The sequence below is a fragment of the Mirounga angustirostris genome, unplaced genomic scaffold (genome assembly GCF_029215605.1).
Source record: "Mirounga angustirostris isolate CCGP_5_RB_7025 unplaced genomic scaffold, mMirAng1.0.hap1 SCAF_1, whole genome shotgun sequence".
Taxonomy (NCBI): Eukaryota; Metazoa; Chordata; class Mammalia; order Carnivora; family Phocidae; genus Mirounga; species Mirounga angustirostris.
Genome location: NW_026991709.1, coordinates 85939791 through 85952845, shown reverse-complemented (window position 1 = coordinate 85952845; position 13055 = coordinate 85939791). Strand labels below are relative to the sequence as shown.

Sequence of the window (13055 nt, the reverse complement as noted above, 5' to 3'; positions counted from 1 at the left end):
ACAATAAGCTACACCATGAAGTCATGATCCAGTTACGAAACAACTAGCCCAAATTAGAACAGGAAATCAGTGGGTTTAATGAAGATAAATGAAATGGATTTTAAGCAATAAAAAGAAAGATTAAGAAGCTAGTAGTTGTTTCTTATAAATGCATAAGATTCTTCTCCCTGTTTTTTTTAAAGATTTTATTTATTTATTTGAGACAGAAAGAATGAGAGAGAGAGAGCGCATGAGAGGGGGGAGGGTCAGAGGGAGAAGCAGGGTCCCTGCCGAGCAGGGAGCCCAATGCGGGACTCGATCCAGGGACTCCAGGATCATGACCTGAGCCGAAAGCAGTCGCTTAACCAACTGAGCCACCCAGGAGCCCTTTCTCCCTGTTTTTTAAACTGTCAGAAACTCAAGGAAAAACAAAAGGTTATTTCTAAGTTACAATCCACATATGAAACAAACCAAAAAGGGCATGATTTTGAGCAATTGGTGGCATTCAAGAAAGGGTCATCCTGGGGCACCTGGTGGCTCAGATGGTTAAGCGTCTGCCTTCAGCTCAGGTCATGATCCCAGGGTCCTGGGATTGAGCCCTAATGGAGCCCTGCATGGAGCCCCACATCGGGCTTCCTGCTCGGCGGGGAGCCTGTTTCTCCCTCTCCTTCTATTGCTCCCCCTACTTGTGCTCTTTCACTCTCTCTGTCAAATAAATAAATAAAAATTTTAAAAAAAAAAAAAAAGGGTCATCCAGGGGCTCCGGGGGGGGGCTCAGTCGTAAAGCACCTGCCTTCAGCTCAGGTCATGATCCCAGGGTCCTCGGATGGAGCCCCACATCGGGCTCCTTGCTTGGTGGGAAGCCTGCTTCTCCCTCTCCCACTCCCCCTGCTTGTGTTCCCTCTCTCAGTGTGTCTCTGTCAAATAAATAAAATCTTTAAAAAAAAAAAAAAGGGTCATCCATTTGAACATCTCTCTTGAGTAGCATGGGATCATGACATTGGAAACACAGAGAAGAAAACAGCTCTTCAGTGAACAATATTTCCCCACCTATAGCAATGCAAATGCTGAATGTCAATTTCCAACCATTAGAATCAACCTACAAATAGAGCATGGAAAACTTAATTTGACTACTGAGTAAACAAAAATGTGATCAACCTTAACAGTGTCAAAGGAAAACTATAGCCAAGGCAAGATGAGAGGTGGAAGGGAGAATGGAGAAGAAAAGGTGGGGATGGAAGAGGAAGGGAGCACAGGTGATTACCGCTTTTCATTATACGCCCTTTGTTCCATAGGCATTGGTTTTTTTTTTTAAGATTTTATTTATTTATTTATTTGACAGAGAGAGACAGAGTGAGAGAGGGAACACAAGCAGGGGGAGTGGGAGAGGGAGAAGCAGGCTTCCCGCAGAGCAGGGAGCCTGATGTGGGGCTCCATCCCGGGACCCTGGGATCATGACCTGAGCCGAAGGCAGATGCTTAACGACTGAGCCACCCAGGCGCCCCCATAGGCATTGTTCTGAGTTAAAATTTCTTTAAATGTTTTGAGGAAGCTGCTACCAGTGGCAAATGCTACAAAAGGTCGAGTGAGAAAGAGCTAGAGTTGGCCTGTAAGGTCATAGAAGACCATGGAGAGGACCCTCCCAGTAGAATATTGGAATGAAACCAGAATGCAGTGGTGGCTGGGGAATGGATGGGAAATGAAGACCAGGAGAGGACAATTATACCTGTCAGAACTCTAAGGAGAGGAGAAAAGTTGCCAACGAGAGGGATTAAAAGCAAAGGGAAGGCGGCTGTTGCTATTTTTATTTACATAGAAAAACTTGAGCAGGTTTTTAATTTGATCGAGGTAAAGAAGTGATGACAGGTGATGAAATCCACACTCAGGGTGAGGAATCAGCCTGTCAGAAGAAGAGATATGTACTCTTTGGAACTAAGAAGAAACGAGGTAGGGGCACTGGGATGGGGAGGCAGAGAGCTGCCGAGATGCAGCTACCAGCAGCATCATGGAGAACTTCTGCTCCCTAATGAAGTGCATTTGACTATTCTCAGTCCATTGCAAGTTCATCTGGAAAACAACCAGGTGCGAGAATTCTGAAAACATAAAATTAGCTGAGATTAGAGCTGCTGATCATGCCATCCAAATCTGAGTGACCAATGTTAAAATATAAGTGCTAAAATCAGTATTCTAAATTTTGGGATAACATCAATTGCATTCTCTGCATGATAAATTAAGATCACTACAATCAGCATCATAACTCTAGAACTACTTTTTTTTTTAACCTGCATTCTGTCTCTCTTTCAAATTAATCTAATTAATATGGTACATTGCTATTTGGCTGCTAAGTATTACAAACAGAAATCTATGTTTATGACAAACTTTAGAAATGTACTTTGAATAACTGAGTAGTTATTTTTCAAATGGACACACAAATTAGCAGATACATGGGTTGACGTTATTTTACACTGTGGATGCCCTAGCAAAATTTATCCATTTTTGTTTTTTGCTTGTTTTATTTCTGTTAATGACCTTCCATCTGAAGTAGTTCTTCCTCTGGGCATGTATGCTGCTAAAACAGTGTTGTGTTACTGCATGCCAGGCTTGCCCTAAGTAACCTGAAGCCTGTGGACAGATTTTAATAAAATGAAGACATGATTTTTTCTTCCAAAGGTTTTATTTTAAGATATAACTAGAGCCATAATTTTGAGACTGTAAAAATAAGTAATCTCATTAAAAACAAAACAACAATTCAGGGTGACAAGTCCTGGGAATAAAACTAAATCTTTGGTGACCACAGATATACATGGGTCACTACTAAGGCAGCCCCAACTTAGGAACAGCAGGACATCAGAGAAAGAAGGTAGTAAGTTTAAAGGGAAGCATTTATTGAGCAGCTTCCAATGTGTGTCCTGGATTTCTGGAATATGATACAGTTAGACTCCAGTATAACACTGCTCACATCAGACTGAAGGTTGTTTACAATACCATGGGCAATTTGAAACTTTGCGATTTCAACAACGGTACCAACTCCCTCAACCGTTCGGAGAAATGTAATCAACAGTGATTTATCACTTCACACAAACGTGTTTCTAGCTTATAAACAGGCTACCACTGACCCCCTTTATCTCACACATAACTGAAATAGTGAATTTGTGGTCTTGGTATCACTCTGTATTAAAAATTATAAAGCAGGTTTTCAGAAATAAAACTTTCCATCATCTCATCTACCACTTTGTTGTATTAGTCTACTTAGAATCATTGCCAATCTACCTATTCCTGGCTCTTGGTAAGCCTTACTCGCTGGTCCTACCCTTGTCTTCAGTAGCCTTTTTTAATCACTGCCTATTTATATACCGTGAATGGCGCCTTTGCCGCATCTTTTGGGCTGATATTTCTATGTTTCCCTTATGGTGGTTTCACCCACCTCTAAGTTATGTTCATGCTCTGATTGTTTATTATTCTGATCTGCTCTTTGATCCACACTCTCTCATCTTGACCATATCTTTCTTGAAATCCAGATTTTACCTCTAACGTTAACTTTCTTCTATACTATCCCAGTGAAATTGTTCCATACTTTTTTTTTTTTTTAAAGATTCTACTTATTTGACAGAGAGAGACACAGCGAGAGAGGGAACACAAGCAGGGGGAGTGGGAGAGGGAGAAGCAGGCTTCCCACCGAGCAAGGAGCCCGATGCAGGGCTCGATCCCAGGACCCTGGGATCATGACCTGAGCCGAAGGCAGACACTTAACGACTGAGCCACCCAGGCGCCCCTCCATACTTTCATATACTAACTGCTTTGGCTTGTTTCTCTGTAAAGAAAAAAAAAAAAAAACTCCCTCTTCAAGAATAACATTGATTTCATTCAAATCTTTGCTTCTAAGCTCTTAGAAACAAGCTCTTAGAAAAAAAACCCAAACTTTTAATTTTCCATTAGGTTCTACTTTCTTAATACCCACTAACTTCTTCTTTACTCTATCCTAGTTTTTGGCTGCTTAAATTATCCACGATGACAGGCTGTCCTTCTCCTCCAACTTTTCCACTTAAAAATTCTGATTATTGGGGCTCCTAGGTGGCTCAGTCGTTAAGCGTCTGCCTTTGGCTCAGGTCATGATCCCAGGGTTCTGGGATTGAGCCCCACATCGGGCTCCCTGCTCGGCGGGAAGCCTGCTTCTCCCTCTCCCACTCCCCCTGCTTGTGTTCCCTCTCTCGCTGTGTCTCTCTCTGTCAAATAAATAAAAAATCTTAAAAAAAAAAAAAATTCTGATTATTGAGACATTTACCTAAATTTCACTTCCCTATTCTCATATTTTCTAATTCCTATATTTACCATATCTTGGACAGAGCTGAAATTAATTACTAATCTTGTCAACTAAAAAGTTCACAGCGCACGTGTGCGCATGAAAACGTAGAATCAAAGAAAAAAACCCAAATAAATGCAGATTCTGTTTCTTATCTAGTTTAAGCCTTATAATCCAATGACCCTGCTCAAATTGAATCCTCTCTACGCATAACCAGAAGCATCCATCACTGTCTATAGAGACACAAAGTGATATTAGGAGGAAAAAAAGGCAGGAGATACAGGTAACACATATTAAAATTACACATTGCCCAAGAGTTTTACCTCATAAAAGTAAACAACTCTTCTTTAAAGGGCAAAAAGGTGGGTTTCCTCTCAAGTTAATGTCTTACAAGGGGCTTTATACAGCTAAAAATCAAAACTTTAGAACTCAAGCTTGATTTTTCAAAGTGAGTCAGGCTATAACACTGAATATTTCACAGGAATAAACGAAGAGGAAAGGTAGCACTGTGTCTTGGGTTTGAGAAGCATCATCCTAACCAGCTCCCCTCAAACAGCAAAATAGGCAAAGGAAGACCCTATACCAAACCACTGTGATTTGGAGACTGATACACAGAGGGAATGAGAGTGAGGTTGAAGGAGGTGGGAAAATGTAAAAATAAAACCAGAAGACGCCTTTATGCACCACTGAAGACACGTGCCAGGATCTGAGTTATAATTAACTCAATGCTCTGCACCTGAGGGCAAAACAAACCCAAATAAAGGGAACTCCAGGGAAGCAACACATTATATCTTCCCCTCAATCCCAGGGACAACAATATACCCTCAAAATATTTCTGAGGTACAATCCCAAAGTGACACAATCATCAGTCTTTAGGATCCAAACAAAACAGAAACAGATTTCCACCTAGAGTAAATAACAACTTTACGTTAGAGACAGAGCATCACGATAGAAGGAATACCTGTGTTAAGTCATCTTTCTACCGTATGTCTTATGATTGCAGCTATTCATGCAGAGAATAAAGAGTCAAATCAATGCTGACCCAGAAGACATTCTTTCATTCAGTGGCATTTGGCCTCAATTGCTTCTCAGGTCCCCTTTCTCCAAAAAAAGGAAACTATATAATTGTATACGGAGAGCAATCTAGAATAAAAAGAAATATTGTACTCTCTCTTTCTAGCCAAAGGTTAGCTTTCTATTTGTTCTTAGGAATAACACCCTTTAAAATTGTCCTTCCCACTAGATATTCTACATGGAGGTGAAAGCTTTAAATCTTAGAAACGATTATCAGGTCAGAGTATGCTTCCTATGAAGGGTAAGGTTCAATATTCCAATGTCATTTTATTCCAACTACAGAAAAATACCTGTGTTTTCCTTAGCAGCAATAGGTTATATAAGAAGAGTCAGAGGTCCAAGAGAAAAAGCATAACATTCATAGACAGATTACCTTGAACTAATGCAAAGTGTATTAGCTGGAAGAGAATATTCATAAGGCTAATTCTCCTAAACAATTTGACACTGAATTGAGTTTGGTACATCATGTTTCAAAAACTATTCACCTTAGGATCACAGGTTTGTACACAAACATAGATGATGTACATTATTAGCCCACGACGACTAGTAAGCTATCAAAAGCCTCACAGTTAGGTTGAGACCTCATTCTGTGAAAAGTGATGCATTCTTTTAATGTAGGAACATTATGCTTTTAATCAAACAAACTAATGTCTAAGTTGTTCACTAAGCCATCTTGATTATTCCAGGCACAACTGGTCATATCTGGAGAGAAGACTGAAATGGGCAAAGCCCTAAAAGTTCTCTCACTAAATGCCTGGCCTTCTTTTCTCCCCTTACCTGATAATGAGCCTGGGCCTGCTGTGCGGAGTTCAAGGTGACATTGCAGAGTTTGCAGTACAGGGGCTTACATAGCTCCTCCAGGGCAGAGTCTTGCTCCCCTCCCTTCGGTAACTCTTCTTCCCCTGCCAGAGGCAAGGAAGCCTCCTGCCCAAAAGGCTTCTGTGGCGGAAGCTGCAAGGTTCCTGTAGACCGGGAGGCCACTGACATAGGAGGAGAGGATGAGGGCCGCTTAGGCAGAGGAAGCCCGGCGTGTTGCAAGAGGATCATTGGGTAGGAAAGTCTTGGGCATAATCCAATGTGTGAGGAGAACTCAGGTCTTCAAATCTGAATCAACAGCAAAAAAAAAAAAAATGCTCACTTAAAAATGCGACCTCAGCAATACAATATGTAAATGACCACACACCACCTGACCCCTTCTTCTACTTCTCCAAACCACCTTTGGATTTCTTTTTGCCTCATCTAGGAGACTTCCCCTATCTGTTAATCCATGCTGACACTATGCTCTTCCACAGAGAACAGCTTTATAGATTTTGCTTTATTTTGCTTGGCACAGTTCCAACTGTGGCCCCTCTGACCCAGGAACATTAATAGCATTGCATCCATGGCTAATTAAATCTACAAGTCACATGGCTGAAATGGACATCAAAGGTCACCTAGTCCAGACCCCTTCCCTCAGGCACACCTAGACTTAACTACAATCGATGATAATTATGCATAGACAAAAACACCACCAGTTACGAACCTCAGCAAATGTCTCCTTTCCATCCAAACTAGTCTCTCCATCCAGATGAATCAAAAAGAGCGAAATAAAGACTTCCATGCCTCAGAACCCTTAAAACACTTCTAGAGCTAGCTAAAATATCAAGGAAACCTAGGAATAACTCAGTTACTATGTAACAAAAGTAAATAAAAGAGTTCCTTCCCATCAACCAGTAATATTTATTTTTTTTAAGATTTTATTTACTTATTTGACAGAGAGAAACACAGCAAGAGAGGGAACACAAGCGGGGGAGTGGGGGAGGGAGAAGCAGGCTTCCTGCTGAGCAGGGAGCCGGATGCGGGGATTCGATGTGGGGGCTCGATGTGGGGATGGAGGCAGGGCTCGACGTGGGGCTCAATGCAGCGCTCGATCCCAGGACCCTGGGATCATGACCTGAGCTGAAGGCAGATGCTTAACGACTGAGCCACCCAGGCGCCCCATCAACCAGTAATATTTAAATAGGTAAGCCAGTGATTCCTCACAGCAGAGCCACAGGCAACGTGTAGGCCACATGCAGCCTCAGAGTGCTCTGTTTGGAACATAGAGTGTTGTGTTTTGCTTTCACTTTTTAAATTGAATTAGTCATCAACATTTTAAAATCAAGAGATTCATGGCTCCTCCTGATAAAAGGATGATCTGGCAACATTTGACACATGGTCCTACATGGACAATTACCTAGATAGGGCGGAGAGGCACTGTCCCCAGTAGCCAGGTCTGTCTTCTCCAGGCCACCTGCTTCCCACTTAGCCTGCTATCTGTATTTGTGTTACTTACCTGCTTCCTGTAGGCCTTTGAGTTCAGGACCCCACCTCATATGGCCTTAAACTATATTCATGAGTCTGCTATAAAATCAGAGTATCTTCTCTCCCTCTAGCCATAAATTACCTGCATAAAACAATGTATCAAGTAAATGTCCTCTGAGGTAATGGATCACACTGTCAGAAGCCCCCATTTAATTCTAATCCCTCAGTCTTTCAGCAATTTCCTTTCCCCCTTTTATTAAATAACTGTTACTCCATTTCACTCAGAAAAGATCCAATATGTTCCAATACCTCTTCGATTTTATACATGATTTCTTCTGCCTCCCACCCAGATGGTGCCTTCTAGCCCTGAGTATCTCAAAATGAACCACAGTACACGTTCTGAGTTCCCGTGATTCTAATTAACCCAAATTAAAATCCCTATTCCAAAATACACAATTCCTTCCACTCTCTCAATACTATTAAAACCTCTTTCCTTGGTCAATAAAATATGGCTATTTTAAACGGCTGAAATTTTCCATCTGCAAGAGAAATATGTATATTTTCTGACGATAATACATTTACTAAAATTAACCACAATTTTAAAAAGTTAAAACTCTCTTTTACCACATTAATAAGTATACACATGGAAACTGCAATCAAGTAACAACTTTTATACTAAATTCAGGGTCTGGGGGAAGCAGAGGATATCAGTGTGATGGGAAAATAAAGTAGTTAAAGGCAAAGTACAAAAATTAGTCATAATATTCAATGATACTTCTCATTCATTATAACACTTAAAAGAACAGTATTTTTTATTCTTAAGCAGAGGTATGCTGTCCATATCTCTGGTAACATAAAGAAAAGCAATACAGACTGAGGACCTTTAAAAAGTCAGATTCTCTGTAATCATATTGTTCCTCTCAATTAAATCAAGCCAAGACAGGCATGGACATTTTAAAAAGGAAAACTAAGGAGACAAAAATCACTTATTCAAAAAGTTAACTACCTAATTATAATAATTCATAATATTAAAAGACTACACATACCACCTGTACAGAGACATACTGATACCAAACTGCCACAAACAAGCTTCCAGTTCAGAAGAGAAAATGGAGGAGGGTGTTGAAACATCTGTATAAAGGAAATTAACAATATAAACAAAATCAAATACTACCGATTGCCTAGACATGTCTGGACTTGTTTTATGAAAGCTCACTCCCACTTGAGGAAATTCCAGCACGCCTCTCTCCCAGTGTGGTCTACAGGTTTCCATCAAAATAAAGGCCAGTCTCAAAGCCCAGAGGTACGAGAGGCCCCCTTCCAGAAGTGATAAAATCCCCTCCATTACAGAAAAAAATTCTTGCCCAGTACAGACGTACCCATTATCACATTTTATCTTTATAATTTTTAAAGAATAGCTAGATATTCCAAAGTTATTTCTTGTAATATTCAACAATCGAAATGATAATGTAACTCCCAAAAAGGCTCTGTGCATGACAACTACATCAGGTCTTACTATGCTAGCAAACAAAAACTGGCTAAATCGAAAAGAAATAAAACCAAGCCTTTAGTGAAAGCCTGAATGGTGGAATAGAGAGAGACCCAAAGCATAGGCGACTACAAGGATCCATTCAACTACTGCATTAGATGAAAAGAAACTAACTCGATAGCTGATGTAAATAAAATATTCCTCAGATCTTAAAAACCATTCAATGTGATGCTTCTTGAAGTGACATAAATGAAGGATTTATGGTGGTGAATGTCCTGGTTTGGAAGGGGTTTTTGATGAGACAAAAAAGACAGCCAAAGCTTCATGGTGTACCCTGTTTAAAGAAAACGGATGATCATAGCATAGTTTTCATGATTGGACTGGGGCCTACTCTTCACATACTGCATTAAAGACAATCACTTTCTCATTTGGAGAAATCTACAGAGGAAAGAGAACAGTGTAAAGGAACAGGTTATTGGCACCTCAGCAAACTAGGGAAGTCTGTACAGTAATTGGGAATTCTGGAAACGAGGGGAAAACAGTGAGCATTATTCAGAGGTTATCAGAACGCATCGGGAAGGAATGAGAGAGAGAGAAATACGAAAAATAATCAGCTGAGGCAAGGTGTATCATGTAAGGAAGACTCAAAAGAACGCAGGGATCTGGGGGAGAAGAGGCCTCGGTGAATTGGCGAATGTTTTCCAGTCTCAGCTATGACGGTTCCTAATCCAAGGGAATCGTTTACACATTTGAATCTAAGCTACAGACACTTCAGCATCGCCCACATACACCTTACATTCCTAATACGTGCCTGCACACACACGAGCGCGCACCCACACGCACCTCAATCCCGTAAGGATGCCATCACGAAAGATGGAAGCCCCCGTCTCCCACCGGGCGGGCGGAGCGCGAGGGCCAGGGCAGCAGCACGCCTAGATGATGCAAACGGTACACGTGAAAAGCTCAAAAGCAAACAGATAGATAGAAGCAGCGCAAGTCTGTCACGTGGGGGGCAGGTGGGAAGCCCGCACGCGAAAGGAACCGCTAGTCGCCTTCGCTCCCGGCTCGTCCTAAATGCCCCAGGCTCGCGATCTCCCGCACTCACCGGAACCCTCCGGACGCGCCGGGAGTCTGGGCGCCGCGTCCACCCGGGGACCCCTCCGCCGTCCGCCCCGCGCGCCCGGCTCGGCCCGGCTCGGCCCGGCTCAACTCCGCCTCCCTCGGCGCAACTTTCCCGGCTGGCCCCCGCCAAGCCCCCGCCGCAGCTAAAGGCTGACTGTCAAAAGTCAGTCCGGCCGGACCCACAGGGAAACAGCTGCAGGAAGTGACTGCGGAACCGGGAGACGGCGGAGGAGGAGACTGAAGGCGCCGGCCCGGCGTCGCCACTGCGCATGTGCCAGGCAGGGCAGGCCAGGCGGCGGCGGCGGCGGCGGCGGCGGCGGCGGCGGCAACGGCGGCGGCGGCAACGGTGGCGGCGGCGGCCGCGCGGGTGGCTCCAGCGTCCCTGACGGGCCAGGTGCGCGCCGGACAGGTGCGGGCACCGGGAGCGCAGGGGCGCCGGGGCGGGATGGGAAACAAGCACAAGGCAGAAGGAGGGTGCACCACCCAGCGGACAGGTCCTAAGACCTAGCTGTTCCTCACGTACACCCTGGAAAGTTGATCCGGAGCAGACGCTTGGGTAGAGCTTTTGCAACTTTCATCTCCTGTCATTGAGATCCAAACCTTCTTCACTCCAGCCGCGCCTTCAGTCCGCTGGTTGCCGCGTAAGGTCCTGCCAAATTGTCCAGGATCCTTTCAAGTGCCGTGACAGAACCTTTAAACGGCACCTCTTCCCAGGATGGAGAAAGAAAAGCGTGACTGCGGTTAAGTGGTCTCCAATCACACAAGAGCGCGTGTGCGCGCGCACGTGTGTACACACACACACACACACACACACACACAGCCTCCTATACTACAGTGGGCAAGAGATGGAGAAGACTTTCTCCTGACCCCTGGATCCTTACCTGCAGGACAGAAAAGACCAGGAAGAGATTGGCTGATGCTAGAATGTCACATCTTCTCCTAGTCGACCTCGACACCTGTAGGGTTGGCATTGAGAGATGAACTGAGGAATTTCCAGCTCTAAACTTCTATTAATTTGTAAACTATTCCATAGGAAGATTTGCTGGGGGGGGGGGGGCAAAATATACATAAATTTACTGTTTTCACCATTTTAAGTGTATAGCTCAGTGCCATTAAGTATATTCATATGGCCATGTGCTTATTTTTTAATCATTAATTAAAATGTCAAGGAGATCTAAGTACAGCAAGATGTGCCCTAGTACTAGGCAACTACTGCAGGAAATTAAGGCTGTTTCTTTGACGGAAACACACCGTCCAGTACCACCACCAACAAACCAGATTGGACTGTTTTCCAGAAATGACTTAATAAATACAATGATTATTTAGGAATCATGCATACACAGCTAGTGTACACAGGCCATTTGGGGAGTGATCTATCATGCCTAGGTAGAAAACAGAATTTTTCTGAATTGATTCACCGTCTATGTATACATACTTTATGTGTCAATACCTTAAAGGGACACATTGTTTTTATAATAAATGCTGCTGAAATCCACTTTCCAGCCCTTTTTCTGCACAGTCTTTAGTCATGTCACAGTCTACACTCTTTAGCTAGGACTGCAACTGGACCTCTACTAGCCTTTCTGACCTGCCCCTCCTACTAGTCTCCTAATAATGAACAAAATAGAGTCATTCATATCTTATCGTTTACTCATGGATAGGCCCCATCCATGGCACTCACTTTTCTGCCTCTGTAACTTAGCTTATCTGTATCTTAAATGCAAAGTGCTTTTTGTCCCCATCCCTGTATTTCTAAATCCTACCTATCCTTCAAGGCCTCTTCTTCAATGAGCTCCATAGCACTTCTCTGCACACCTTGATGACATACTTAATATTTATTGCTCCATATTATAGTTACTTAAAGAAATCACTAATCTGCCCTACAAATTCCTTAAGCACAGAAAGGATACATATCTTGGGAGTTTTCAAATTGTCTATTTCATTCCTTCATTCAGTGCTGTATGTCAGGATAAAAATCTGAAATATTAACTGAGGTACCTCACCATCCAGCTCTGTACATACACATACATTTCCATGTCCTCTGCCTCTGGTGTTATACTCTTCCCAGACAGGGCATTTCCTCCTGCCTCAGGGAGAAAGAAGAAGGCAAGTCTCAGATGTTTGTTTAATAGATATTTGAAGCTCATGATGTGACAATAGTCTTATAAGTCAAAACGTTTGGATTTGGAATAGCTCTTTAGGAGCTGAAAGAAAAAAAGAAATTAGACCACAATGTATAAGCCAGCTTTGTTGTAAAAGCAAACAACTCCCAAATCCCAATGGATAATTGCCACAAAGGTTTATTTCTTGCTTATATTAGTAACGTGCTGTAGATCAGCTCTGTAGGTCTTCTTGTTCCAGGCCCAGGCTGAAGAAACAGCCCCTGTATGGGACTTGGCAATTCTCATGATATATGGGAAGGACCAGAGAGCTGACAGAAACACATGAGGCCTCTTATAGCTGCTTTTTCAGTGTGTCTTGATATGTCCACTCAAATCCTATTGGCCAAAACCTTTCATACAGTCAAACCCCAAGTCAGTGGAGAAGTCTATAGCTTCCATAGGCAAATCACATGTCAATGGACATGGATTATAATCTTACAGAGCAGTGGTGGGTGGTGGTTAATTATAAACAATCATGCAATCTGCCACAAACTCAGGGAAGCATTTTTCTCATCCTAGAGGTTTTGGTGTATATCTTCAAGAAGGGGTTTATACCTCCCCCTCATAGTCAAGATTAGCTTGAAAGAAACTATGGAGTTAGAAAAAACAGAACCCCCCAGATACCTTTCTAAGATCTGAAGACAAC

General features: G+C 42.8%; 1 protein-coding gene across 6 annotated transcripts in view; it reads right to left on the bottom strand.

Moving 5' to 3' along the window:
• ZMAT3 (zinc finger matrin-type 3) overlaps nt 1-10449 on the bottom strand; it is a 41950-nt gene extending 31501 nt beyond the window's left edge. The window contains exons 1-3 of one of the 6 annotated variants that reach the window (XM_064585140.1): nt 10231-10449; nt 9969-10057; nt 6131-6457 (exon numbers count right to left, since the gene is read on the bottom strand). In XM_064585140.1, coding sequence (XP_064441210.1) covers nt 6131-6400 — 270 coding nt within the window. In that variant the 5' untranslated portion in view covers nt 6401-6457; nt 9969-10057; nt 10231-10449. Of the gene's footprint in view, nt 1-6130; nt 6458-7667; nt 7779-8682; nt 9282-9968; nt 10058-10230 lie in introns of those variants that run through there. The other 5 variants (XM_064585143.1, XM_045903356.3, XM_064585126.1 and 2 more) reach the window with 5 other exon arrangements.
• Between the last annotated feature and the right edge of the window lie 2606 nt (nt 10450-13055).